The 19,793-nt window shown below is 43.8% G+C and overlaps 1 protein-coding gene and 1 long non-coding RNA gene across 2 annotated transcripts in view; both read right to left on the minus strand.

The window, feature by feature from the left end:
• Nucleotides 1-5,614: 5,614 nt before the first annotated feature.
• On the minus strand, nucleotides 5,615-8,033 carry LOC142210816 (uncharacterized). The gene is made up of 3 exons (XR_012716998.1): nucleotides 7,942-8,033; nucleotides 5,812-5,963; nucleotides 5,615-5,697 (listed from the first exon to the last, which is right to left on the minus strand). It is a non-coding gene; the product is annotated as an uncharacterized LOC142210816 (long non-coding RNA).
• A 90-nt stretch (nucleotides 8,034-8,123) lies between these two features.
• LOC142209123 (uncharacterized) overlaps nucleotides 8,124-19,793 on the minus strand; it is a 40,843-nt gene continuing 29,173 nt past the window's right edge. Inside the window, exons 11-17 of the mRNA XM_075278063.1 lie at nucleotides 12,780-12,905; nucleotides 12,521-12,640; nucleotides 12,012-12,086; nucleotides 9,233-9,315; nucleotides 8,610-8,792; nucleotides 8,263-8,316; nucleotides 8,124-8,150 (exon numbers count right to left, since the gene is read on the minus strand). Coding sequence (XP_075134164.1) covers nucleotides 8,124-8,150; nucleotides 8,263-8,316; nucleotides 8,610-8,792; nucleotides 9,233-9,315; nucleotides 12,012-12,086; nucleotides 12,521-12,640; nucleotides 12,780-12,905 — 668 coding nt within the window. The remainder of the gene's footprint in view (nucleotides 8,151-8,262; nucleotides 8,317-8,609; nucleotides 8,793-9,232; nucleotides 9,316-12,011; nucleotides 12,087-12,520; nucleotides 12,641-12,779; nucleotides 12,906-19,793) is intronic.

Genomic DNA, 19,793 nt, shown 5'->3' on the forward strand with positions numbered 1-19,793 from the left:
CAATACCACACGCCAGAGGATTAGATACGCAAGTCTGCCCACAGTTCCACACACCGCATGATTTGATATGTGCCAATGCACACAGTATCACATGCCACAGGATTAGATACACGCATTTACACAATGCCAGAGGATTAAATACACGAGTCTTCACACAGTACCACACGCCAGAGAATTAGATATGTGCGTCTTCACACAGTTCCACGTGCTGGAGGATAAGATACATGCGTCTTCACACAGTTCCACATGCCGCAGGATTAGATACGCCTGTCTGCACACAGTTCCACGCGCCGGAGAATTAGATACGCACGTCTTTACACAATACCACACAATGGAGAATTAGATACGTGCCACTGCACACAATACCACATGGCGGAGGGTTAGATACACACTACTGCACACAAAACAATACGGGGAGGGTTAGATACACAATTCAGCACACAGTACCACATTCCAGAGGATTACATACGCACATCTGCACACAGTTCCACACGCCGGAGGATTAGGTACGTGCGTCTATACACAGTTACACATGCCTCAGCATTAGATATGGCCGTCTGCGCATAGTTCCACATGCCGGAGGATTAGATTCGCATGTCTTTACACAATACCGGATGATTAGATACGCGCGTCTACACACAGTGCCAAACACTGGAGGATTAGATACACAAGTCACTACATAGTACCACAAGCCAGAGGATTAGATACGTGCGTATGAACACAGTACCAAGGGCCAGAGGATTAGAAACATGCGTCTTCACACAAATCCACATGCCAGAGGACTAGATATGTGCCACTGCACACAATACCACATGCCAGAGGATTGGATACATGCCACTGCACACAATACCACTTGCCAGAGAATTAGATATGTACCAATGCACACAATACCACACAAGGGAGGATTAGATATGCGCCGCTGCACACAGTACCACACGCCAGAGGATTAGATACGCTAGAGGATTAGATACGCACCACTCCACGCAGTACCACATGCCAGTGGAATAGATACGTGCATCAGCACACAGTACCACACGCCGGAGTATTAGATACATGGCTCTTATCAGAGTACCACATATTAGAGTTTTACTCCAGGTTTCCATAGCAAACCAGCCATTTTTCTTCACTACTTTATATCAGCCTTAAAGGAGCAGGGCGCTGTGAATGACACTGCTACACAAGGTGACATACACACAGCTTTACTCCAGGTCTCCATAACAACTGATCACATGTTTTTCTCTGATATTCGAAATGAGATACACAGGATCACATGACGCTTATGGACACACACAAACGATATACAAAATACACCAGTGCAAAATTGGACAGTTCTTATGGAGCCACTACACAAACAAAATATTAAATATACCTGTGCGAAGCCGGGTCCTCCTGCTAGTACCTGATATAATTTTGCTTTCTAACAAAAATGTTATGTCCACAAGCATGGCCACACAATGCCCTCTAGTGGAATAAAGTTGCATTGTCACATTTATTGTGATTGTAGTGATTATCAGTGACTGTTGTAACAGTCCCACACATAAATACCATTGTCTTCAGTAGTTGTGGCTTAAAAAGCCTCCCAGCACTCATAGCAAGGATGGACATATCACATTTGCAGCTCGTCTGGCTGCACAAGGGCCCATGGAGGGAAGGGGGCCCAATCAGCTGGACCATAAAGATGATACATGAAGCAAAAGGGTCTGCCTGGTGACCTCTGCTTTACACCTGTTGGACAAATCTCTCAAGATTCATTGAACAAGGTTTGCCCAGAGGTTTCGTTCAGACTAAACAGGTCTGAAACACAACTGCTTTTATACTCTTTGGTCTATATAGATGCAAGGTTATAATGAGCGGGGCCCCAAGGAAGGTGATTAAACTTAAAGGGGTTGTCCCACGTCGCATTCTCACCCGTCTTCGTTTCTGTGAAATCTTCTGTCTTCCGGCTTTGTTGCGTCATTGGTGGGCGGGGTCACATATGCAAAGCCAGCGGCGAGATGCTGGGTCTGTATTCGGATTGTGAAGGCTAGACTGGTCTATGAGTGCGCACGCAGGGCCGGCAGCATCTCGCCGCTTGGCTTTGCATATGTGACCGCGGAGCGGAGCAGAATAACAGCATCTCTTCTGCCGCTGCTGGCTTCATGCAGGGCAGAAGCATAGCGATGTTGCTGGCTTCACCTGTGCCGGCGTCTAACAGTCCCCAGCATCCGCCTCTCTATTACAGCGGATGCCGGGGAGTGTTAGACGCCGGCACAGGTGAAGCCAGCAACATCGCTATGCTTCTGCTCTGCATGAAGCCAGCAGCGGCAGAAGCGATGCTGTTATTCTGCTCCTCCTCCCCCCGGAATAGCAGCATCGCTTCTGCCGCTGCTGGCTTCATGCAGGGCAAAAGCATAGCGATGTTGCTGGCTTCACCTGTGCCGGCGTCTAACCCTGTATTGGCGGCCCCTTCCCCCCAAAGCGTAAACTACCCCCCCCTCCAGGCTTGCTCCCATGCACTTAGCCCCTCCTCCCTCCCCCCTGAGAGCAGGCTGATACATCACTTGACTCATGAGCAGCTAGGTCAGGGCTGTGGCCACAAAAAAATGAATAAAGTAAGATAGTGGACAAACAAAGCAGTTTTGCTAAGCAATGTATTTAGGAAAAGTCTTACATTCACATTAACAAGCATTATAGATAGGATCTTTGTGATGGGACAACCCCTTTAATAAACAGTGTTACTCATGTCTCCTGGGCTCCAGCACGGGTCTTCTGTCCTCTTTTGGTCTTAAGGACTTCACAAATGACGTCAGAGACTGCTGAGGCCTGTGATTGGGCGTCAGCAGTCACGTTAGTGTCATGATGCAAAATGATGGTGGCGTAATACATGTGACGTTACATAGGTGTCATTTTATAACCTGGCCTCAGTGGTCTCTGACTTTATCCATGTTATGTCTAAGACCAGAAGAGGCAGGAAGATTCCTGGAGCCCAGGAGAGGTAAGTAAGACTGTTTATTATGTTTAATCACCTACCCTGGGCCTACAATAACTATCATTATCATCTTCAGACTCCAGAGTATAATAATGGTTTGTGGCTGGCAAACCCTCAAAAGATTCTTGAAAAAAAAATTTGAAAAATTTGTACAGAAAACCATATGGGCTTTTATATGGCATTATTGTGTGTGAAGAGGCTACTGTGGAGGCACTGAGTGACATACTATATGGAGGGACTACTGTGAGACATTATACTGTGTGGAGGCACCACTGAGAGCGGGTTCACAGCTGCGCCCCAGTCTCCGTTTTGCAGATTTCCGTTTTCTGCCCGAAACTGGATAGTAGACGGAAACCTGCAGTCATTTTTCAAACCCATTCAAATGAGCCTTTTGTGCTCTCCGTGGCGAAAGGTTGTTTTTTTTTTAAATCGGACACAAAGTCGGACATGCAGGACTTTGTGTCCGGTTAAAAAAAAAAAAAAAAAAAAAAACGGTTTCACCACGAAGAGCACAAAACGCTCACAGGCGCTCATGGTCGGACACTGTCTGCCAGGTTTCCGTCTTCTGCAGACCTGAAAACTGAGAACGGGCGCAGGTATGAACCCGCCCTAAAGGACATTATGCTATGTGTTTCCAGTGTTCTGATTTGTAATACTGCAGCCTGTTTGGTTGAGCGCTGTACCTCATTTCCCAGAAGTCCTGCATCCCACATGACCATTGAGGCCAATCAGTGGGGATGGGGGGGCCCAGACAAATGATTTGCACAGGATCCCTATGCAGTGTTCTGGGAAACTACTGTGAAGCTGCTGTATAACAGACTTTTCAGACAGGGCTGGAGTCTCAGGCCTTCAGAAATACACTAGTATTCCTGTTCACAGGGTAGATGCACTCAGTTTATATGGACTCTGCTATTTCAGCCTATTGCTGTTGCTTGCTTCGCTTGCTTTGGTCAGAAAAGGCTATGGTCATTCTGCACTGACAGGTAATTGCACTGCTCATACTGATGTCTTCAGACCAGACTCCCAAATGGGGTGAGAAAATTCCTAATATAGTCAGTTTTCTTGCCTTAATATGACAACAAAGCATCAGGTTGCTGTGGCGTAGACTGTATTTCTGGAAGCTTGGAAAGACGCCCCCTGCAGCAGAGCTAATAGGTGTAACAGGGATTCAGTTGAGAGGAATTATCACAATGACTCAGCCATACTCAAAGCAGAGCGACATATAATATACATGAGTCATCAGCATTTGCATTAGTGAACCTTACACTGCACAATGAACACTTTGTTACATAGTGTTACAATACAAAGAAAGGTACACATGAATGCACACAATGGTACAAAACCTTTTGAAAGTAGGGACTTCTTGTCAGTCCTACACTTAAAGGGGTTGTTCCATCTCAAGGATCCTATCTATACTGGTAGCTTATGTAAACTGAAGCCTTTTTCTAAATATATTGCTTTAGAAATTCTACTTTCTTTGCCTGGTATGTGAATTTATTCCTTCCATTGTTTACACAGCATTGTTATAACCACAGACCTGAGAGATAGGACAAGTGACGTCACTTACTTAGTGCAGGGCAATCCTTCAGCTAATTGCACTTTGCTGATAAAGCTGAGTCTGTTATCTTTCTAAGTAAACACATAGATAACACTGAGTCTATGCTGTACAAGAATCTGCAGATTATCTGACCTACAGAAGTGTTCTGTGTCCCGTTCAGAGAGAGGGAGGGGGAGGGAGAGAAATACAGGAAGTGAGAAGCATTCACTGCAGGCAGCCTGGCTGAAAGGCTGAAATGGGAGAACCCCTTTAAAGAGGAAATTTTCACATCCCCATAGATGTGCAGAATTATATTCAGATAAAAAGCTGACATTGCACTGAATTCAGAACACTGTCGGCTTTTGCGGTATGCCTCCTAGTGCTGGAGATATCAAAGCCGTTAATTTTGGTACAGATATCTCTCCACGGTCAGAAAGGTGGGCCTTACAGTTCAGCATCATCACTGGGCTGTGAGGAATGCTCTCCCTGACAGTACTCTTCCATAGAGTTATACTGTCGCGTTGGTGTTTCTCACAGCCCATCGATGATGCTGAGCTGTAGGACCAGTTTTTCTGACAGTGGGGAAATATTGGCACCAATATTTCCAGCACTTGGGTCCATACTGGAAAAGTTGACAGTCCACTTTCTATCAGTATATAATACCGCAAATTTATGTGTATGTGAAAGGTCCCCTTTAAGCCTACAAGTGTGGAAGGTGACACTACACACTTACTTTACACTATCATGAAGAAAATGGATATTTATATCATGTTTCTAAAACATTACACTCTTACAGATTTCCCACCAAAGCTGGAATGCTTTGAGATTTTTCTACACTTATACACAGTTTGGTATTTTTGAACTTGTAGTACCACCCTCCAAATCAATATCTAAAGTCCTGCCATCCAGATACCATAATATCATCCTTGGGATCTAGATGTAATTTGAAGCTCCTGTGCTACAATGTAAAATCTTTCCTAAGACCCTCATGAACCATTTATAATATTAGTGTCCTCATATGATCCTGGGTGCAGTTGTTACCTCTATATCCCCTATAGCCACAATACTAGGTTCATTCATGGCAACCAATGATTATGCAAACTCACTTGCCTTGGATCCTGGATACTTGGAAGCCATTGCTATTGAAACCAGAGCTGCAGGCCCCAGTGCTGTAGCTCCACTTTCTTCTAGGCTGTAATAGAAAAAATAAATAGAAACTCTTTTAAGTAATGACAACAATAGAAAACCATTAATAATGGACAGTACTACAATTCATAACTAAGTAAAAAAGTAGAGGTCACATTACCACTGGATCTTCCCTTTCAAGGCATGCAGGGTCTCTGATAGCGGGTGCAGAATTGGTTGGTTCTCACCCTGTGATTTCAGATGATCAGGATCTAAGAGTTCAGCGCCCTGCAGCACCAGTGGCTCTTTAGTGCCATCACCATATAGCTTCACCTGGCATGAAGACATGAACATATATGTATATAGTCATATACAGAGACTAACGTGTTTAAAATCAGGGGAAAATCGGGAAACATCTGTAAATATGCCATAAATGCATTAAATGGGATTATCTCTCTTTAACCTCTTTTTCAATTTAGTCTTTTATTCTCTACCTTCCACAAGCCATAACTTTTTTATTTTTCTGTTCACAGAGCCATTTGAGAGCTTAATTTTTCAGGACAAATTGTACTTCCTAATGGCACCATCTAATATTCCATGCGAGTACTAGGAAGCTGCAAAAGAATTCTGAATGGAGTGGGATTAAACGAATTTGTGCAACTTTCTCATTGGCCGTTAATGAAACTGAAATTTTTGAGTTGCCTTATTCTGACACCCGTACCTATTTTATATTTAAGTGTAAGGGGCTGCATAAGGCATCCTTTTTTGTAGGGCAAGATGTATTTTTTATTTATGCCATTTTGGGGAATGTCTATTGTTCTTATAGCTTTTTATCCACATAGAAGGCGAAAAAGCGAAAAAACAGCAGTTCAGATCTTTTGATGTCTTTTCCTCTACAGTATTCACCATATGGGAAAAATATTTGTATAAAAGTTTGTAGACCAGATGTTTTCAGATGCAGGGATACCGAATGTGTATGTATTTCACTTTATTTATTTACTATTACCCTACCTAACTGACAGCCTTACAGGGAGTGACTAGATGTAGCCAACCACCCCATGTTCCACCATGATTAGTTAAGGTAAATTTGCATATTACAATCTAAATCTAGATTCACATCTATCTGCGCCTCCATTCTATGTGTCCCCATTCGGCTTGAAAAATACAGAGAGAAAAGTCCTGCAAGCAGGCACAAACCAAGCAGACTCCATTATATTCTATGGGGTCTGCAGATTTCTGTGGGTAACCACTTTTTAAGTTGATTGGATTTACGTTTTTTGGGTCCCCAAGCGGATCAAAGAACAGAAACCCCAATATAGATGTGAACCTAGTGTGAGAATTTATAAACTTATAACTTGACTTTTCAGCAACAGAAAGCTTAGTGAGGGATACCATAGGAAAACTTATTACTTGATTCTACACAGTATGAGGCCAGTGAAAGGGTACCTGAGTTTTCATAAAAAGTTGAAATTTGTGCAGGGTCTTGCTGGTCAGTTTGTTCTATGACTGTATAAGCCTTCATACATGATGTCCTATCAGTTCTTTCTGATACTAATAATCACATTATGGATGCAACACATTTTACATTGGTCATAGAGGCTGCGGGAGCATGCAAGGAGCATCTGACCCTCCTCTATCCTTTACTGATATTACTAGTTCCTTTATATGTAATTCTGCCAAGAGTAACTGTACAATAGAAAACACATAGTAGAGGAACACTAAGGAAAGGTAAATACATGCAGGCAGGAAGCTAAAAACAATCTGTGAGCAGTCAGGAAATCTGCTTATTATGAATAATATAAGTATAGTAGGTACCAATGAGCCAGACCTTTTAGATGCCATCATCATTATTGACAGTGGCATCTAAGGAGTCAAATGGCCACGAACAGTGTTTTCACTGATCACAACCATTACTGGAGGATCTCAGCTGTGTGTCACAGCTGAGATCCTCTCCTGATGGCACTGGCTAAGCTCCTGATGCCGGTGCCAATTTTCATCATGTACTACCATGTTAGTTTGCACAAATGGATTCCTGTCATTGATGTAATAGTATTTCACAGCGTGGGAACTAGTTAAAATCCTCTTTTCAATTGTTATATTGAATACTTGTATGTCTTGTTGTGTTGTAATGATGATGTGTCATTCTTTCTAGAAATTTATGAAAACTGACAACATTGACAGGTCATCTTTTAAAAGTATACATTCCCCTTAAAGATGACTGATTGGTGTCATGTTTAATGGTCACATTTCCAGAAGTCCATATTCTAAATGACTAAATACTTAGAATCTGCCATACATATAGTATTATTACCTCATCACTGAAGGTTACAAGTGCTACTCTCTTTTTAGAATGCTTCTCATGAAGAAAATTCAGGGTTTGATCCAACGCGGATTTGACAGCCTGAAAGCAAATTGCATTGAAAACAAGGTACTACATTATTATATCAGAGCTCAAATACTTCACATGGCAACAAAGGAAAATTTGGAATAGTGTCAAAACATAGTGAAAGGGAATGGTAGCTGCCACAGATCCATCTCCACAGCAATAACTTAGGGGCCCCACAAACCTGAACGCAGGTGTGAACCTAGTATTACTATGCAAAAAATATTGACTGTGCACAGTGCTGTTTACCTCCATTCTTGATTTGTATTCTATATTAAATTCGTTACGTTGGTCTTGTGTCACCTGCAACAGAATTTAAAATAAGATGCTTTAGCACAAGAAAGTCACATTAAGAAATGCACTTATGTTGGTTGCTGTACAGTAAACTGCTTACATAGATACAACATATACTTGTTTTAGAACCCTCACAATAAGGCAATAGGGGACACACACAGGACTCATGCAGCTTTGGTATAAACACAGACAGGTCCACAGGAAAAAAAAAAACAGGACTAAGTAAAAAAAACTCTTAGGAAAAACACTGCCAATGAAGATGCTAACCTATAAAGTAAAAATTGTGGATTCTGACTCCTCACCTCTAAAGTCACGCTCATGCTCCCTGATATATCAATGCAGAATATTATCAATGTCTCTTCACCAAACGCGTATTCATTTCCAGACTGGGAGCCTCCAGCATAGAGTTCATCTCCTTCTAGTCTTTCAAATTTCTTATTGTCGATCAAAGGATTTTCCGTGGCACAGAAAACGCAAGTCCATATCTGAAGGGAAAGCAATACATACATTAAAATGGGATAACCTTTTACTACTTTTGTTACTATACAGTTATTTTTGCAGCTGGTTTATGTCTTATCATGCCCATGATATCTGCACTCTTTCATAAGGAACAGGTGGGTGAAAGAACCTGTCTGGGGGCTAAGGGTAGAGGAAGGGGACACACATTTACTCTTTGCACATACAGGGGGAGATTTATCCTGTTGTAGGGTGTACTTGGATTTATAAGTCAAGTAATTTTGCCAAATTTTATGAAACAAAATAGTACATTTTTTTTCTGTACACTACCTCACCTATGCTGTTTTTGCTTGCCACAATATGGAAGATTTGCATTCACTATTTATGATCATAGTTCTTTTTCTAATTTCCATGTGTGGTTATCATTTCAATATATACTTTTTGATATTGTGTTTCACATGTCACTTACCTTAGAATCATCTACACTGTTGAGCTTTGAGAAGGCAGCAGGGCAGCCGCTACACAGTAAGGGGTGTTCTGTAATATGTATATCTGAGGAAACAAGAATGGTATTTATTGCAGATGACTAAATGTATCATAGCAATCTCTAATAAATATTAATGTCCAAATGTCTAAAGAAAGCAGGTCCTGTTTCCATGTCAGGTAACAGAATCACTTTGGGACCTTTGTTTACCCCAGCTGCAATTTGACAAATATAGAACATGTTTAGACAGAGGCATAACTTGGAGCTCCTAGGCTCCACTGCAAAATGTGTAATGGGACCCCTACCTACCATGTACAATTTTCAAAAATGGTATGTCTTCTGTGACAGGGGAACGTTTGGGTCCCCTTCAAGTTCCAAGGATTGGTAACAACTGCTGATTCAGCACCCCCTATAGATATGCCACTGTATTTAGCCCAAATTCCTTTGGCTTCTTCTGACACAGTGGGCTGAGCCCTAGCTGGTGCTGATGTGCCACCAAATCAACCCTCTTCCTCTGCCTGCTGCTACTGCAACCAAAGGCAGGCTTACTACATTGAGTGCATCCTACCTCAACCCACTTGCACTGCCTTAGTCGTCCACTAGAAATGTCCTCTTCCCAATAGGCTAACAACCCGGTCAATCTGACCCAGCTTTCATTTAACCTTCAGACCAAGGTTGGTTCCTGCACCTACTGCACAGAATCGGGAAGAGCTACTTACATGTGGCCCCCGACAATTTCACTAATACTATGAAATTGTAACTACATTCTTCAGCTGTCACTTCTGTCTTCCTCTATTGTCACGGTTTCCATTATGCACAAAAAAAACAACCATATCCACAGATAGGTATAAAATATAAATTTTATTGCTATCCAAACACTAAAAATCACATGGACACATAGTAACACACTACAAATAATGACAGGGAAAAACCATCAGGTTTCAAAGTGCCAGCAAGCCAAAGGGATGTTTGTGAGGTAATATACACAATTATATAGAATCAATGTTTTTACCATGGGCAGGGTAACCAGGGGTCCAAAAGACTAGTATTATGTGCTCATATGCCATATCAAGAGGTAAAAGATTGTGTCAACTAAGTACACCCACTCATAAGAGGCATAATGATCTAAAATACCAAATGACAATGGTCACCCACTCACTTATATCCTGGTAAACCCAAAATGTCACAAATATGTGTATCAGCTCACCTTAACGTCATATAGACACGTCCGCCGCGCGTTTCGCCCCTGCTACAGGGCTTCGTCATTTTTTGTAATTTTTGTAGTGTGTTACTATGTGTCCATGTGATTTTTAGTGTTTGGCTAGCAATAAAATTTATATTTTATACCTATCTGTGGATATGGTTGTTCTTTTTGTGCAATTGAGTTAAGTCCCATACCACATTATGTATTATTGGCCTCTTTATGTATTTCCGTTATCTAAAGTATCTTGCAGACATGGGCAACTAGTCACCTGACACAGAATACTCTACACCTGGCCCTCATAAACAACTCCCACCTGAATAACATCACCATGTTAAACAATCTTTAAAGTGTAACTAAACTTCTAGACAACTTTTGATTTTCTGGCAGTATTTGTGTCATTAACACATTTTGTTCTATAATTGATTTACAAATGTCTCCTTTCTGTGAAATCCTGCATTTTTTTCACTCTTTCCCTTGCTCCTATATTGAGAGTTGTTTCTGCCTCGCACTGAATGTTACGGTGTATGGAGTACAGAGCTGTGTGATATGTAGAGAAAATTAGGGGGGGATGTCACCTCAAACAGTTATATCACAGACATTATAAAACTTACAACCTTGCTGCTCTGGTGTCATATGAAGGGGGGGATTCTCTTCTTTCATATGACACTAAGATTACTGCGTTTTTAACCAGTGATATCTCTGGAAATAATATAGATAGCGTTGCAACCTTAGTGTCATATGAAAGAAACCAATCTCCTCTTTCATATGACACCAAAAGATTGCACATTTTATAATGTCTGAGATATAACTGTTTGAAGTGACCCTCCTATACCCTCATGTCCTCTACATTTTACGCAACTCGTACTACATACAATTATCAAGTGAGAAGCCAGGAGAAGTATGAAAAAATGCAGGATTTCACAGAAAGGAAAAATCAAAAGTTGTCCAAAATTTTAGTAACGCTTTAACTAGCAGGCAACTCACAGCTAACCATTACCTAAATGGCATTTTACAATAACACACTTCACACACACACAAGAACACAGTATATCTTTGCATATTGAAACAGTCCAAGTACTCCTTAAAACATGCAATGCAGCAAAAGGTACTCTGTCCCTTTATCTGGTCAATCTCCTGCTATCTTAGGGGTCGCTGTGGTCATGCCTGCCATTCTCTCCTGTACCGCAACATTCACCATCCAAGCACACTTACATTTCTAGCTACTCATGTATTAGTCTTGCAGGCAAGAATCTGTTCCTGGCCTGTCACCAGCATGTGGCTCAATGTTTTGCCCCATATGGTTTCCCAGGACAAGGGCCTAATCTGCACTCACATACCAACTAAGTCTTCTTAAAGCTGCCAGGGCTTACTAAACCTTCCCTTCTCAGAAACAGATCTAAAGCTTGCCCAGTACACTCTCTCATCAGTAATAAAGTAGCAACCCTCATAAGCAGGTCAAAAGGCTCCATTGTGTGTCAAGGCCTAAAATGGTATCATTTATATTATGTATGTACTATACATGTCTAGAACTTCATAGTGTTAGTATTTCTGTTCTCTTACCAGAATCCTGGACCATCTTTCCTATGTTTAGAAGCAGAATGTTGCAGTTTGCTGGCAAATGATCAATAGATAGTGCTACAAATAATAATAGAAATGATACAATCAATTCACTTTCTCAACAGAATGAGCAAGCTAAAACAATCAGATCTTTACACAGATGAGATATCATAGTAAGACGGACGGATGGGTAGATGGATGGATGAAGGGTGGATAGAGAGATAGATAGATAGATAGATAGATAGATAGATAGATAGATAAAACAATCTGATCTGCCAGCAAATTGTATGGATGGAAAATGTCCTTTTATTGGAAAAACAGTACACCACGTATCGTTCTCACAGGAACCTTTCTCAAGTGCACCCTTTTGCCTGGAGAGGGGTTTCTGCCGTGCAATTTATGGGACGAAATTCACATTTGCTGGTGCTGCTACAACTGCCTTTTTTTTAGATAGATAGATAGATAGATAGATAGATAGATAGATCAGTAGTACATAGGTGGTGTAAGGTTACCAGGTATAGGTATTGAAGGACGGTCTGGTACTTCCTGCATTATTCCTTCTGTAGGAAGAGCAGGCAAAACTTCCAAATAATAAGGCTCATCTGGTTTTATGGGAACACCATGGGGCAGCTCTATAAACAAGAAAATTATTGCAAAGATTACACAATGTTCATCACAGTCTGGTCTTTAAACAGATGAGATATGACAATAAGATAGATAGATAGATAGATAGATAGATAGAACAGTAGAAGATAGGTGGTGTAGGGTTACCAGGTAAAGGTGTTGTTGGACGGTCTGGAGGTTTCACTGGTTGCAATTGATTTTCCAGTTCTGAAGGAAGAGCAGGCAAAACTACCAAATAACCATCCTCGTCTATGGGAACGCCATGTGGCAGGTCTATAAACAAAAATAATAGCAAAGATTACACTAGGTTCATCCCTAACTGTAATAACAAAAAACTATACAAATACAGTGATCTTATTAGAAAGTAGTGTAAATCACAAACCTTGGATATCTGAGATTTACAGCCACAAATACAGTAGTATATTATATTTAACTTGTTGAATTCCTAGTGCTTTGTGGCTACCTAGTGGATTCATAGAGTAAAATGAAATATGTCATTGTTGTTATCTGGTTAATGCTCAGAGGTGACAGTGTTGTGCATTGACAACAGCAGTTTGTTGAGATGGCACCATCAGGATTAGGTCCAAGACCAGCAATGATGTGATGGGGTCTCCTTAGTGTTAAAGAGGACCTTTCACCAATTTGGGCACTGGCAGTTCTAAATACTGCTAGAAAGCTGACAGTGCACTGAATTCAGCGCATTGTTGGCTTTCCTAATCTGTGCCCCAGGTAAAGAGCTATCGGTCCCGGTACCCTGGCTCTTTACAGTCAGAAGGGCGTTCCTGACAGTCAGTCAGGTAAGTCCTTCTCCACAGCAGCGCCTATCGCGCTGTACAGTGAAGAGCGGCTCTTCACCCTTTCCTCAGTCCTCTGATCCTTTACAAATATCAGTCTAGGGCACTCCTGGGACCTAGTCCTCACTATTGGGGGAATGGTGGACATGGATACCTAAGTTTCCACAATGGTCAGCAGTGGAGATGTTTCATACATGATAGAATTACAAAGTCTTGGTTCTCCTAGCTTGGGATCAGAGACATGGGACTGCCTTTTAACACTAAATGACACTACCTAACCTGAAGAGCTAAAGGTGATGTGCAAGGAACTGCCCTCTCCTAACACTAACTAACAGTAAACTCCAATGTCACTAGCTTGGAACTTGTGTGTCTTAGGTTGTTTAAGTAGAAATTAAATTTTGAGTGTTAGGTCCTATGTAGCTTGGGACTTGTGTGTCTTAATCAAATGAAGAGTTTTCCACAGTAGATGTTCTAACAATACCTCCAGCTATGCCATACATTGGAGGTGCAGGCAAGAGCCACCAACCTGTTTATTGTGCAAAATTCTGCCTTAGAGGAGCTACTCTCTGATGGGGATACTAGAGATATTATTTCATTTAACTATGAACATTTTTTAGAGGCCTAACATATAAAATTTCCTTTAAATAGTCAATCAAAATGGGAGACCACGGATGAGCAATGAACCACCGTGTTGAAGTGTACACCTTTCCTGTCCCTGAGTAAGGCCCAAAAGTTTTTTCAGATATTCATGCTCCACAGGGTCTATAAGACACTAGTATGGCTGCATAGGAAAGGTGTAAGGGTAGATGATGGATGCCCCAGGTAAACTGGAGAGAGAGAGCACATCTCCTTTATATGTTGTGGAAGTGTCCCTTGTAATGAACCTTCTGCTGCATGGGCAAACCTGGTACTCCTAGCTTCCTCCAGCACCAGACAGAGCCTACACCGTACTTTTCAGGTGAAGCCATAACACATGTGAAAATAAGCACAACCCTTTTTTGGACATGATGGCACATAAAGTGTCTAAGTCACATGTAAAACGGCTTCTAGCCTGGTAATATGCGATATTTGCCTGTGGTTCTGAGAGTCTGGGATATCCCCCTTTCGGGAGCCTCGTGCATGTTTCAGGATTGCTGGCAAGAATGATCTGCACAGAGAGAAGGCTGGAAGCAAATGGTGCTGTTCTCTGTATAGTGGCAGGGCTGGGTCATTGTCATTTAGCAAGAATGGAAGCTGATCTGCAGTGAGCCATCTTGGCCTATAAGAGAACAGAGCCTTTTCTTTTTAGAAGGGAGGGGATGCCATTTTACCACTTGCCTCAGGCAGCAGTATCAGTCCTGTTCATGCTTCTATGCTCTGCAATTTACAGGTATTACAGAAACAACTAAGGGCTCGTTCACATCTGCGGCCCGGCACTCCGTACTTAGGTTTCCGTTTCCTGCCTAAAACACAGGCAGGAGACGGAAACCTGCAGGAGACTTTCTCACCCATTCATTTGAATGGGTGAGAAAGCTGTCCGGCCGTGCCCAGCAGTGAGCGTTTTGCGCTCTCCGCCGCGAAACCGGGTTTTATAATCCGGACACAGAGTCGGACATGCAGTACTCTGTGTCCGGATAAAAAAATCCAGTTTCGCGGCGGAGAGCCTAAAACGCTCACCGCCGCGCACGGCCGGACCCGGTCTATGGTTTCCGTCTTCTGGCATGCAGAAGACGGAAACCATAGAACGGAGACCCCAAACGCAGGTGTGAACCCAGCGTCAGGATTTCACAAGTCTCCCATTAACTAAAATAGAGAGAACTGCACTCAATTGCAGCTATCTCACCACAACCATATAAAATTAGATGGAGTCACCATACCTGGTATCTGACGTATTGGAGGCTTCATGTAATGTTGGACAATTCGATCATGGTCTGTGACAGGCATGTCAAACTCAGGGTACTCCGAGGGCCACATGAGTAACAAGAGGTTGTTGCGTGGGCCGCACACAGCAGCTAATAGCTAGGGCCTAGGGGACTGATCACTAATACCATGCATTAAAAAAATCCGGCATTTCTATTGCAGGCTACATAGAGTAGCCTACAATAGAAAGTATAGAATGACAGGCTGGAGCCTCACAAGGCTCCCGGCTGCCATAAAAATGCACGCAGGCCCCGAATCTTGCTCCGGGTGCCTGCGATTGCCGGTAAAATGGCACCTCAGTTAAAGCTGGCAGACACCATTATTGTGTTGGAGTGCTGGGGAAGGGGTGCTGGGGGAGGGGGGCTTCTGGATGTCTGGCCCTTCCTTGGGCCTGAGGACTGTTTTTTCCCACCCACTTGCAATTCTTGCACTTGGGGGTTAATAGGAGCACTACAGGCTGTAATGCTCCAATTAACTCCCAAGTGAAAGAATTACAAGGTGGGTGGGGAAAAAAAACTGTCCTCAAGCCCAAGGAAGGGCCAGACAGACATCAAAAAGCCCCCCCATCATCATAAATCTGGTATTTATCCCCTATCCATAGGATAGGGGATAAATACTTGAAAAATCACAATTTCTTCTGCAGAAGCTTACCTGCTTCTGCTCTTCAGCCTGCGCAGCGGTCTTGTGCGACAGCGTAGGACGCAGGCACACGTCGGTGCGGGCCTGATTACATGGCCATGTCACCCGGCGTGTGAGGAGGAGGGGGCGGAGTGGAGGGAGGAGGGGGCGGAGCGGAGACCTGCTCTCTGCAAAGGGTGAGGAGCGGCCACTGGAGCAGCGCTGCGTCCAGCAGGGCCGCCCTAATACACCGCTCACTTTCCTTGTACATCTGCGGCCCGCACAAAAGTCTCAAACTTTGTCTCTAAAGTTTAGGGACAAAGTTTGAGACTTTTGTGCGGGCCGCAGATATGCCTGTAAAGGGCCGCATGTTTGACATGCCTGGTCTGTGATATGTACAGGTGGAAAATCTACATAACGCTGGTCACTTTTAAGTGTTGCTTGAAGGTGTTAAGGTTAAAAAAAAAAGAATTAGAGGGTCAACAACCAGGGGACATAGAGCTAAGTCTAAAAAGCAATTTAGTTTGAAGACATAATAGAAGCTTATGAAGCTTCATGTGCTGATACTTGGCTTCTTGAATAAGAATTGTCAGTACACCCCAGTCACTAAAAGCGTCCAATAGCTCAGTGGTAGCCAAGTCATAGATTTCTGTCGACCAGAGGACTTCAAAGGTAAGCCATAGGTAGCCTCATTGGTGGTAAATGTAACTTGTGAATTTTTACCAGGAGATGAACTGGTGTGGGTGTCACATTATTGCTGTTGGCTAATATACATTAAAGGGTGTAAGAGGGCAAAGTAGAGGAACATCACAGTCAAGTGGGGATTTCTCTACAGCAAGTATATGAAATAGCTAACTGTAGCTGGTATCATTATTATGAGGACAATTAGGCCCCTTAATAAGGGACATATAAAGAATTAGCAATATAATCAACTCCAAGTCACATATACCTGTCTCGGCCTCTCATATTTAGAGTACCCTTAAAGTGGTTTACTAAAGTTCACTTTTTGTTAGAAGGGTTCCCCAACAATTCGCTGACCACAGAATGCCTTTCTGCTGGAGCCATCAGTGATCAGCTGCAATCTTTGAGCAAGTATCTAATACCTCTGCAGTGCCTCCAGAGGAGAAATTAGAGAAATTAAGGATTGTCCTTAAAATCAATGAGCTGTTCAGTGATTATAATGACGGTACTATTCCGTTATCGGGCCAGCAGCAGCGCAGTTCAGCAGCAGCTTTCGGGACAGCAGTTCAGCAGCGGGAATTACAATGACATCCGAGGACTGCTGGCCCGATGCTTGTGCCCAGTAACCAGTACATCGATGACCCCCCTCCCCCATCCTTCTCCTCCTGCCAGTGCTGCCCCCCAGCTCTCCTTACATCTTCCCCGTACCCTCTCCCCGCCACACGACTAGGCCTCACCTCAGCGCTAGTACCGAGACCGAAAGGAAAGACACCGGGGCTCAATCCAGGCCCTGACAAGAAACACGCCGACTATAGGAACGGTGAGCTACAGCGAGCCGGAGGGACAAACTTTCTGCAGCGTCCGGCGGCTATCTAGTAGCATTCATTGCTCAAGATTTACGGTGAGGCCTATTACAGGGAGAGGGTACGGGGCAGATGTAAGAAGAGCTGGGGGGCAGCACTGGAAGGAAGAGGAGGATGAGGGCATCGATCGATGTACTGCCTACTACACACAAGCACGGCCTCTATCATCGGGCCAGCATCGGCTTAGTCATGTGGCGGGGAGAGGGTACGGGGTAGATGTAAGGAGAGCTGGGGGGCAGCACTGGAAGGAGGAGGAGATGGAGGGGGGGTCATTGATGTACTGGCTACTGGGCACAAGCATCGGGCCAGCAGTCCTCGGATGTCATTGTAATTCCCGCTGCTGAACTGAACTGCTGTCCCGAAAGCTGGTGCTGAAATGCGCTGCTGCTGGCCCGATAACGGAATAGTACCATAATGACAATACTTAATGACTCAGAACAAGGATGCAATTAATGACAAATATGGACGAGGGAAGGACATATTGAAAACTGAATGTGCCTCCATTACTTTACTAGACATCAAAAAGCTTGCATGTCATGTGATATCACTATAATGACTTTATATGCTGTGATATTACAGTGCACACAGTGATCTTTTTGTGTGTGCATCCACCTTGTGCTATGACATCATAGTGGGCATTACTTATATATGCTGTGCTGTCACTGTGTATATTATCTCTTTACTGTGACATCATGGCGTGCATTATCCCTGTGATATTGCTGTGTGCATTATCTTGGTACTATAAAATCGCTATTTTCATTATCCCTGTGCAGTGACCCAGAGCGGCCACTGATAGTGAGTTAGGGCCCTTGTGCGCCTGTGGCCAGTAGCTTACTCCTGGGCACTGCTCCCCAGCACCTCTGTGGCACCCCTGTCAGTATTTAGGCAGATGTATCTCTTTTATATAGGTTCTGATGTACTTTGCATTATAAATGTATTGTTATGTACTGTCACTTTAAGTTTCCTGTGTCTGCTAAACATGTGAGTTGTGAGCACCAATCCCTATCCAGTCCTCTCCCTGGGAGGAGCTTCCTTCCTCTCAGGCCTGCAGTCTAGACCTAGAGTCTAGGGAAGGCAGACACCTGCCACCAGCTCTTAGCTCCTGTGTAGGCCTCAAGCCTGAGGTCTAGGCCTACTTGTTTTCTCTGAAGTTGCAGTGACACTGCAAGTCTCAGCCGAGACCCCTGACAAGCTGAAATCCGGGTCTGGAAGATATAGCCCGCCGGTACAGCTGGGCTGAAGTGCCTGCACCCCTGAAATCAACTCCTGCACCTTCTACCTCTCTGGACAGAGCCCCGCGAGCTGCGGAAACTCTACAAGGTCTCCTACCTCCCTAAAGTATTGTGCATACTGTTTGCCAGGAGGGGCAACTACTTCAAGGACCCTCCTGCCTTGCTAGTGGCCTTTCATCGGTCCCCGAGCCACTGCACCCCGACATCACCAAACGTGAGTCTTTATCCGTAACGAGCCAAGTTACGAAGCCGCAGTTATCGTTGTCTCCCACAAGGGCTGGCCTGTCCTATCATCTACCTTCCTACTGTATTTGTACACCTTCACATTGCTAATAGCAACCGTCCTCCCAACTACTGCTAAGGGACATAAGGATTGGTGATTGGTGCCTCACTTAACTCTTCAGTGCCTGTACTGGACTTTGTCACATTGCACTGTGAACCTGCTGCTGCAAAGCGCTGTAAGACTGTCGGTTTCTTCAGTAAAGTTAACCTGTTCACCTTAACCCTGTGTGGTCGACTGTTATCCTGCACATCGCACCTGGGTGAATGGAAGAGTGGAAAGGGTTGTGGATAATCAGGGATACAACGGGACACCACTCTGCCCAAACGTGACAACACTACATTGCCCGTTGCCCCTGGTTACCACAAGACCCCTTTTTCTGGCGTCACGAACAGGATTTGAACTTTGTGAAAATTGGGCCCCAATTTATTGCTGGACATTATACTCCATCATCGCTACCCCTCCTGTGGACTACCAGCCATCTCAGAGTGAGTAACGAACTGTTGTGTATAAAGGGGTACTGTGCTTTAAAACCGCCGCCATTGGTGTGTGGCCGGTGTGTCTGTGGACTGTATTGCCGCGGGCGCCAAAATCCTCAGGCTGCGCCAGAACCGCCCCCTGGATTGGCGCCAAAAGCCCCGGAGTGTCGCCGCCCCCTCCACAGACTGTGTACTTGCTTTCTGCTGACTCCTCCTCTTGTGGCCTCCGCTCCGGCCGCCCTCTTGCTGAAGCCCTGGGCTTCCCCTCTAGTGTTGGGAGGCGTGCCTTCATCTCAGCTCGCCACAGTGCACTCC

This window comes from Leptodactylus fuscus, chromosome 6 (assembly GCF_031893055.1).
Source record: "Leptodactylus fuscus isolate aLepFus1 chromosome 6, aLepFus1.hap2, whole genome shotgun sequence".
Taxonomy (NCBI): Eukaryota; Metazoa; Chordata; class Amphibia; order Anura; family Leptodactylidae; genus Leptodactylus; species Leptodactylus fuscus.